We start from the raw sequence: 10,439 nt of genomic DNA, 5'->3' as shown, positions 1-10,439 counted from the left end.
TTTAGGTCGCGAACTAAGCGCACGGTGTAAACGTAGCCAGTGTGACTTAAATAAGGTCGAATTTGGGGTGTAGGCCGCGGACTAAACGTACGGTGTAAACATAGCTTTGTTTAACCTGCAGGATAAACAAGGACATCTATTGTATAGGCCGCAGCCTTGTTTATCCTCTAGGTTAAACAGACACCTATTGTATAGGTCAAGAAGACTAGAACCAGGAGAGTCAACTCGCGTGGTGGGGGTGAGTCAAAAAGCGTCACCCGCTGCTTACCCCCAACCCCTGTTGAGGACGATGCTCAGTAGCTCACTGCGCATCGTCCCCACCCTTTTGGGGACGATGCTCAGTAGTTCACTGAGTACCTCACAAAATTGGAATATTGTTTTTCGATTTTCTTTATCTCCAGGATTGAAGTCACAATTTCGAACACAGCACACTCGCTTGGGCATCGTAAATCACATCGGATTAAATTTTTACGGTTTATGTTTAGTTCAAAATTCAATCAAACAGAAACAAGGTACGTTGACATGCGCAGTCACGAATTGAAACCGACTATGTAGAGCAACAGAGAGGATGAAGCGCAAGAGTGGGGGGTGTCGTTCGTTTCCACTTCTTGCCTCACCCCCACTACCGCTTTTACGCCGAGTTGACTCTCCTGGTTCTAGTCTTCTTGGTATAGGTTGCGGACTGAGCGCACGGTGTAAACGTACACATAGATGATAATGATGGATTAAATTTTATTAATAACTCAAATATTAGTGAGACAGTTTATAGTGCTAAAGAAATAAATGAACCCGAAACAAATGTGTCAGAAGAAGTGATATCTGCGGAAAATACTACTACAAATTCCTTTGATATCCAAGATGAACAATTGGACCCTGGAGCTTTTGAAGATAACAATGATGATGTTTATGACTCGGATGTCAGCTACAATTCTTATGAAGAATTTGAAATGGCCTTGAAGGACGAAGATTTTTTCCAACGTGCAGTAAGACTACATTTTGTTTATTGTTTGTACAAATTGTTTACATTGTCAACCTGCAATTATAATTATTTAATATACTATATTTATAAGGAAATTAGACTTTTTAAAAATATATATTTCATGTAATATTGAATTTAAAAGAACGACGTGATTTATAATAATATCCTTATCGTTCATTTTTAGGAAGAAGCTCTGTGCAATACTATTGGAGGAAACGACGTGAATCAATTAACACGCAACATACTGTTTGCACTCATAGCAAATAAAGTTGCAGTACAGTTTAGTTGGGCTGGCCGTGAACAAAAAGCATTTAACTGTTTAAATATTACGACATTGATTAAAGGTATCTTGTTAATCATCCATATATTTAATATAATTGTATATATTTAATATATATAAATAATTATATAATATATATATTTAATATTATATTATATATATATATATTATATATATATATTTAATACAAATAATAGCAAAATACGATGATAAATATTTTCATATTCTTTTTTCATATTAAGCTGTTGTAAGAAGTCAAAAGATAGATGCAAAGAAGATAACTACAAAAAATAGAAGAAACCATTAATAAGTGGCTTATCCAAGCACCGCTTAAATACAAGACAGAAATGTAAGTTCAACATTTATATCTACACTGAATGTGTGCGCTCACACATGCTTGTATAATACTGATTTAAATTGTCAATTATACTTTTAGATCCAAACAAGAAAAGAAGACTACAGATGTTCAAGATGATCAGCAAAAAGAAAACTTATAGTTCATTTATATATCAGTATTATACGTTTTAGCAGTGATGACTTTTTAGTTATAGGAAAAAATGTGTCGATCTAAAGATGTTTAGAAATATTTAAAGTTATATTTATTCATTACTATATGTTGATCAGTTTATATATCTTATTGTTAGTATATATCTACAGTTTAGTAGTTTTAAATTTTTTGTTCCTATTATATAGTACATAGTCTCCGGGTCCATATCTTTTCTTTTTGTTTCTCTTCTTGTTTTGCATTGTTTTTACACTTATACGTACTGCAACGTTTTTATGTAAACTTATTATATTTACAATAATAATTTGATGATTAATTTCTTATAATAAATGTGTAATAAATTAAATAAATAATAATTATATATATATATATATATACCTAGTTCTTTCGAATCATAAAAATACACAAAATAAAATAAAAATATATATTTTGACTTATATAAATATGCAAGTTTCAAAATTAGTCTAATGTATGTATAATAATTCAATGTCTAATAATAATAAGTGATAAGTACATAGTTTTATATTGAATATGTTTATGTTACACAAAATATAAAATATAAATATACACAATGCACAATGTAAGCCTAATATACCTTTGTTTATGTATTTTTTAAAATTAATTTCAAAAATAATTGTATGTGCAAGTATAGTGATGTGTGCATATAAAGAAAACGGAATTTTTTAATAAATATGAATAAATAAACCTATATTTAGGCTTATGTGGCATACATATACTTATTTTATATATATATGTATGTAGCACAAGCCGAAATATGTTATTTATTCTTTGGAAAAAGTTCATTTCCATTTTTATTTCAATGGGTGCATCCAGAAACGACGATCGCTCACTGAGAGCTTGCTGAGCAAGAAATTAGGAATTAATATGTAATTTATTTATTGTAATATTAGTAATGTAGAAAAACATCTGTTATAAATAATCTTTAATAATATATTTCTTACTTAGTTATTACAATATTTCTTAAGAAATATAATAATTAAAGAGATTATTTATAATAGATAAGTTATTTTACAAATAATAGCACATTGAGATACTGAGAATGAGCTGAGATTATCGTAAAAGTATAATTGTGAAAATTTCAGAACAATCTCAAGTGTACTGCGATTGACGTAGCATGCTCTGAGAATGATCGAATGTCCGTCTCTTATAGAATTTCTCATGAATCTACAGCTTCTACAACTTCAGAGCAGTATAAGGATATGATGAAAACGGGAGAGTTACGGTAAATCACTTACATACGTACACATATACGCAACCAGGCGCGCCCACTCATGTATCGCATAGGATGGGATGGGTTAGGTTATTAATTTTTTATTAATTGATTTTACTGCAATTTTTATTACAAAAAAGCACACACCGAGTGCGTAATCAGATATATGAATCGTTGCTTCCCGAATGAATACTTCGGTATTATATACAGAGTGTACAACGTTGCGGATCCTCAGTGTAAGGGTGCTGTCCCATGGGCACGGAATCGGAACACGGAATCGGAAAGGTGAAGTGGTAGGGGCAACCAATCATCATCGTTCCGTTCCGATTTTAAGTAGCCTGGCTCCCCATGGGGCATATTTTTCGGAAACGGAAATTTTTTGTACACTGTCGGTCACTAGCAATTAGGTTAAGAGTACTGAAAAAGTAGAGAATGTCATCTGTAAGTATTGTAATTATATGTTTGCTAAGTTATTTTATATTAGATTATGGTGATAGCCTTGCATACATTTCTAACCTAACATTATATGTACAATATAATTATTTTGATTAATTTATTTAATATCATTTATGATAGTTACATTATTGATAGTAACAAAAATTTCATACTGTTTAGTTTACATTTTAAAAATACTATATGAGAAATTTTTTATACTTGTCATGACAACTTTTCCTGTCTCATTTATGCTTAAAACATTGTGTGCTTCGTCATAAGTACTGAAACAAGAATGTTGAAAAATATTGTCCATGTTCAGTATCCAGCCACAGTAGCCACATTTTACTTTCTAATAATAAATAAATGATATTAAATAAATTAATCAAAATAATTATATTGTACATATAATGTTAGGTTAGAAATGTATGCAAGGCTATCACCATAATCTAATATAAAATAACTTAGCAAACATATAATTACAATACTTACAGATGACATTCTCTACTTTTTCAGTACTCTTAACCTAATTGCTAGTGACCGACAGTGTACAAAAAATTTCCGTTTCCGAAAAATATGCCCCATGGGGAGCCAGGCTACTTAAAATCGGAACGGAACGATGATGATTGGTTGCCCCTACCACTTCACCTTTCCGATTCCGTGTTCCGATTCCGTTTTCCGTGCCCATGGGACAGCACCCCAGGGTAACTCCCAGATATAACCTGCACTAACCTTGCGACCAAACGCAAATTTCAACCCAAGTATAAGAATTAGATGTAAAAAGAATTATTTGCAGGAACAAAAAGAGACTAAGCCAACCCCAGTCGACAGAAAGAACGGAGAGAAGGAAATACCTGCTGAAAAAGAGAAAGACAAACATCAGGATCTCCAATCGAGACAACCCGATTCACAGCCAATGGATATGTCAACCACAGAAAAAAACAGAAATTAAAAATATTAAATGAGCCCGATGAAAAAATTTATTTTGGTGCGTTAAGTTTTATGTCTTTTTTATTATTTAATTTTAATATATTTTCATTATCACTGTATTGAAAAAGACTTTAAATTCTTATTATTATGATAAAATGTCCTGAAGATGCAAGTATGTAAGAAAAAGAATTTTTTCACATTTTATTTTATTATTATAATTATTATTAATTATTTAAAAAGCTAAACAAAAGATGTAGAAGTACTGTAATAATAAAAGTAATAAATAACATGTAACCATAGTCTATTAAAAAAAAAGTATTATCTAAAAATTGCAAATAACATTAATCACAAGCTATCTAATATCCTGAGTATCCATAAATTATTTGAGCGGAATAAATGTAAAAAAGGAAAAAAATTAAAAAAAACAATAATTGACCAATTATCCTGGATCTACAATAGGATTTTAAATCTTAAGCCATAAGAAATGGACGAATCATAGTCGATTATCCTCCTCGAATTCGACTGTAACCCCGGATCTACAATAAAGTTTTAAGTCTTAAGCCATAAGAAATGGGCGAATCACAGTCGATTATTCCCTTCGGATTAGACTGTAATTGGTCAATTTCTTACGGCTTATGGCTTAAAACACTTATTGTAGATCCGAACTAATGGCCACTCTACAATAAGCCATTAGTCATAAATCAAAAGTTAGAAGCTGGAAATTGACGACTGCGATTGGTCAATTTCCAGCTTCTAACTTCTGATTTATGACTAATGGCTTATTGTAGAATGGAAGCGTGTAAGTCCGGATCTATAATAGGTGTTTTAAGCCTTAAGTCATAAGAAATTGACCAATTACAGTCGAATTCGAGGAGAATAATCGACTATGATTCGTTGATTTCTTATGGCTTAAGGCTAAGTCCCCATGGAGAAAGAAACAGTGGAACGGAATCAGAACGGAATATTGGGCGAGTTCAAGACTGCAAAGCGGCTAGGCATGCTTATCGAGTGCTTAAGCGATTGAATATGATTGGTTGGATCTATAAGTAATAACCAATTATGTTCATTTGCTCGGCGAGCAGGCTAATCGCTTTGTCAACTTGAACACGCCCATTAATAGAAAAGAGTTATCCTCATCCTATCTCTTTTCTATTAATATTCCGTTCAGCTGTTTCTTTCTCCATGGGGAAACAGCCTAAGATCCGTATTCATAGTCGGGCCTTATATTTAAGGTTTCCTTAAATTTGTCTTTAGATGCTCTACGAATTATTTCATTGGCTACTGAGCAGCTAAAGATAAATTTAAGGAAGCCTTAAGTACAAGGTCTGACTATGAATACGGGCATAAGGCTTAAAACCCTATTGTAGATCCGAGGTTATGCATTTCATGTGTGACAGGCTTTAAAGTATCGAGCAGTTTACGGAACCGTACCTGCGCATGCCCAAATAACTCGCCCCATCATCCCAAGCTGCGTTCGGAAACACCATCCGAGTGCCCTAATGCACTGTTTTATCCTTGTTGTTCATCCACTGTTAAATAAGGATAAGATGATACACGGGGGCACCCGGATGATATTTCCGAACGCAGCCCCACATCATCTTTCATCGCCTGTCACAATCTCGTTCAATCTTGCTTTGACGTCAGAAGATAATGCATATGGAGGGATATTAGTTTAGAGTTTGCTTACGAACGAATCAAACAGATTTCATCTACATCATAATTTGATAAGTAATAATGGATATTGATGAGGATTATGACACTGAACAAAGTGATTACGGTGATATACCTATAGTAGGTATGTTTTTAGGATTGACTTATTTGATGTGCATGTACTATAAATCCTATAAAACATGAAATGAGATTACATGCTATATATATATATATATATATATAACTAGCAGTTTTAAATGCGTAATATTAGCATGTAATAATATGTAAGTGTTAGCGAGTACAAAGCTAACTCAGCTGTACCCACAGTTGAATTCTTTACAGTAATTTGCTGTCGATTTTTTAGATTATACTTATAATCTATGATACATGTTATAGATATGAAAATGATATTGTGTTCAAATATGTAATGTTGAAATAAAATTATTTTGCAGAGTCTCCACATAGTGGCCCAGATGAGGATCATGAAAACTGGTCAGACGTAAGCACAGTTGAATTAGGTATATTCTCTGATGTATTTTATACCATAATATATCTTTGGTAAATGTACAAGAGACCTCGTCCACCTCAAAAAATGACATAAAAATACATTGAATCGATACGTTTTCGCGTAAAAATAAAGCTTCGACGAGAAAAAGGTATCGTTCTGCTCTGCGAACTGAGTTATTAAGCGTTAAAGTTGATGACTAGGGTTCGGGTTAGGTGAACATTTATATTTCCATTGACACTTTTGCTATACCATTTACATTTAATGTTTTAATATATTTTATTAAAGGCTTTAATATTTATGTGTAACTTAATATGTTTCAACACAAAAGTACTGCTTCAAAAACACAAAAATTCAGTGCTTTAAAAACACAAAAGTACTGCTTTAAAAACACAAAAATTCAGTGCTTTAAAAACACAAAAGTACTGCTTCAAAAACACAAAAATTCAGTGTTTTAAAAACACAAAAGTACTGTTTCAAAAACACAAAAAATCAGTGCTTTAAGAACAAAAGTACTGTTTCAAAAACAAAAATTCACTGCTTTAAATACACAAATTCACTGTTAATGCAAAGAATTTGTGTATTTAAAGCAGTGAATTTTTGTTTTTGAAACGGTACTTTTGTGTTTTTAAAGCACTGATTTTTTGTGTTCTTGAAGCAGTACTTTTGTGTTTTTAAAGCACTGAATTTTTGTATTTTTGAAGTAGCACTTTTGTGTTGAAACATATTATGTTACGTATAAGTATTAAAGCCTTTAATAAAATATATAAAATATATTGAAACATTAAATGTAAATGGTATAATGCAAAAGTGTCAATGGAAATATTAATGTTCACCTAATCTGAATAGTCGTCAACTTTAATGCTTAATAACTGGGTTCGTGGAGTAGAGCGACACTTTTTTCTTGTCAAAGCTTTATTTTTACATGAAAACATATTGATTCAGTGTATTTTTATGCCATTTTAAGATGGAGTCTCCTGTACATTTACCATAATTTCTGTCTTAAATTAAATTGAATAAAAAATTAAATGAACAATGACAGTGCCAATAACCAATATGGAATAAGTAAAAGGATATTACCAGTGCGGTAAATACCAAGTGTCATATTAATTATGAAATTATTAACGTAATTACAATTATAATACATAAGTAATACTAAGATTATTAGTTATAAATTAAATATATTAGCACCTGTATTTTGGTTAAAAATTAAATTAAAAATTAATTATGGCATTAATATCCAGTAAAAAATTTTTCACACATGAATATATATAAATATATATAAACATGCATAACGAGGGGTCAACCACTGGGAATCAGTGTACATTTCTTCAGAAATATATTGCGGCAATACAGTAATAAAACAGCCAATACTAGCAGCACTGTCAATACTAACAATATGCTAGCAATACATAGCAATCCATAGCAATACATTAACAATACTTGGCAATATTTCATTTATAAACGTTCTAATCGCTTGGGCTTTCCCGTACAGCGACGTAAAATCCGGATCTGTAACTTTTCGGAATAAGAGGTATTCGGATAAAATAAGAAATATTCCCATGAAAGTAAAAGTAATATGAGAGTAAAAGTAGTAACCAGCGTATGTATATATGCAATTGGATTATACAGTCGTATAAATTACGAAAATTGTGCAAGCTATTAGGTTTAAATCTAAGATAAATAAACTTGGATTTGTAAAACATGCGTTACGAAAAAGAAAAAAGAATAGTAAACTTTATTTGTATTCGGTGTAACATTCACACAGATTAAGTTCATTACTACATTAAAATTATAATTATCTTTTATTATTTATTTTTATTAACTATTATTAAAATTTTTTAATCGTTTTTATAGTTTTTCTTATCTGATCTAGCAGCGCCAAGTGTTTACTTCTCTAATTTTTTGTGATGATAATACTTGAATGGACAAGATAACGCAAATTTGTCATAACGTTTTGAATAATGTTTTGAAGAAGAACTAAATAACATTACTACTTTGGTTGAAAGAGAAAATGTCTTTGAATTGCGATATGAAAATTTCATATAAGAAGAATTAAAGCCATTTGGATCGGAATAAGAAGATCCTTTAATAAAAATACAAAGATATATACTTAGTTTTTATTGTACAAAAGTTAAAGATAGTGCTACATAGATTATATTCTTTATTTAAATTGGTTTGATTGGTATGGAATTTAACTTGGCGTCAGTTATCGATATCGATCAAATCTTTTATACGAATGATACATATCATTTGAATTAAGTAAATAACAAAGATAGTACCACTTGGGTTTTACTTTTTAATTTGGTAGAATTTAATTTAATTAGTTAAGACTGTAATATTTGGGTTTTAATTTTTAATATGGTACAATAATTTTTTTCGAAGAGAAATAATTTTTGACAGAGAATTAAAGCCTTGGATTGTGGAAAATTACTTGGATTGGAAGCCTTTCAATAAGAATCTTTCAAGAGGAATTAAAACTATTATTACTTGGGTTGGAATAATAAAAAGATACGTAACATATCACTTAGGTTTTATTCGAGAAGCACATATATTCTTAACGCTTCTTTTTACCTTTTTTAAAAAGGTTAAAAACTACTCTATATCCTTCCTGCCTAGGGGCATTTGCCTTCACGCAAAACGAGTTTCACCTCACTGATTTTCTTCTATGGGGGGGGGGGGGGGTGCAGTGGAAAGCCTCGCTTTGCGTGGAAAGTCGTACGCCCCTTGACAGAAGAGAGAGGTGGAATGGAACTCGCTTCGTGTGGAAAGTCGTGCTCCCCTAGGCAGAGAGGGAGAGGAGGGTGAATCTTATTTGCGTACTAGAAGGATCTTTATATTTATAAACATTTGAAGCGTCTAGTCGCTAAAAGATTTTACATCATATTTAAATAAAAGATAAAGCTGTCTTATTCGTTTCTGAAATAGAATTTTTTTCCCATAAAAATCACAAGCTCCCTCTTAAAATATGATATACATGTCTTTTTATAATTAGTTTTGTTCATTACTGATAAAAAAACCGCGGTTTTTGGGGAGCACCACTTCTGAACATTTACCAACATATGTCAAGGTCGTCGAAGAGGTGTCCCCTAATAGGTAATTATTCACTTTAGGAGAGACAGCTTCGATGATCTTGACATATGTTGTCAAGGTCACGACTCTGAGTGACCTCCAACAGATTTTAGCCGTCGTTTGTTATCCGTTAAAAAGTTATTAACAAAAAAAGTTTGAAAAAATAACGTTTTATATAATATAAAAACTACTATATACCTTTCATTGCTTATATAATGGTTTTCCATGCGAAGCGACTTGGGATGGAATTCGCTTCGCGTGGAAAGTCAGATACCCCTTGGCAGGGAGAGGTGGGGTGAAACTCGCTTCGCATGGACAGTCGTAAAATACCAGGTATGTAAATATGAAACCGGAATTTTTTTATAGAAAATACACGTTTATTGCATGAAAATGATAAAAAATATTTTATTCGAAGTATTGCTCATCGCTAGCTATACATTTTTCCCACCTGTCTGACAATTTGTGGATGCCACGCCAAAAAAATTGTTGCTCCTTTGAGCCAAATCAGTCATCTAGCCATTTTCGTACATCTTCGTAAGAAGTGAAGCGCTGCTGAGCAAGTGCGTGTCCCATCGATGCAAATAAGTAGTAATCGGACGGAGCCAAGTCTGGTGAGTAAGCCGCATACGAAAGTATTTCCCAACCAAACGCCTCAATCGTTTCCTTGACCAGTTTTGCTGTGTGTGATGGTGCATTATCATGAAGCAAAATCACTTTGTATTGCCTTTTTTGATATTCCGGTCGTTTTTCACGCAAAGCTTGATTCAAATTGATCATTTGTTGTCGGTAGCATTCAGTATTAACGGTTTCGCCAGGTTTTAGCAGCTCATAATAGATCACACCTTTCTGATCCCA

The 10,439-nt window shown here is 32.0% G+C and overlaps 2 protein-coding genes across 5 annotated transcripts in view; both read left to right on the top strand.

The window, feature by feature from the left end:
• LOC108722806 (uncharacterized) overlaps positions 1-4,362 on the top strand; it is a gene marked incomplete at its 3' end in the record, with an annotated part of 5,957 nt that extends 1,595 nt beyond the window's left edge. The window contains exon 2 of the mRNA XM_018448109.1: positions 4,224-4,362. Coding sequence (XP_018303611.1) covers positions 4,224-4,362 — 139 coding nt within the window. The remainder of the gene's footprint in view (positions 1-4,223) is intronic.
• Positions 4,363-5,968: 1,606 nt separating this feature from the next.
• ohgt (E3 ubiquitin ligase component cereblon) overlaps positions 5,969-10,439 on the top strand; it is an 8,082-nt gene continuing 3,611 nt past the window's right edge. The window contains exons 1-2 of one of the 4 annotated variants that reach the window (XM_018448144.1): positions 5,969-6,148; positions 6,460-6,506. Coding sequence is in view for 1 of the 4 variants with exons in the window: in XM_018448142.1 (XP_018303644.1) it covers positions 6,092-6,152; positions 6,460-6,525 (127 nt within the window). In the remaining 3 variants the exon portion in view is untranslated. Of the gene's footprint in view, positions 6,153-6,459; positions 6,526-10,439 lie in introns of all 4 variants that reach the window. The other 3 variants (XM_018448143.1, XM_018448142.1, XM_018448145.1) reach the window with 3 other exon arrangements.

The sequence above is a fragment of the Mycetomoellerius zeteki genome, unplaced genomic scaffold (genome assembly GCF_001594055.1).
Source record: "Mycetomoellerius zeteki isolate Tzet28-1 unplaced genomic scaffold, Tzet1.0 scaffold22, whole genome shotgun sequence".
Classification (NCBI taxonomy): domain Eukaryota; kingdom Metazoa; phylum Arthropoda; class Insecta; order Hymenoptera; family Formicidae; genus Mycetomoellerius; species Mycetomoellerius zeteki.
This window is presented reverse-complemented; position numbering and strand designations above follow the sequence as displayed.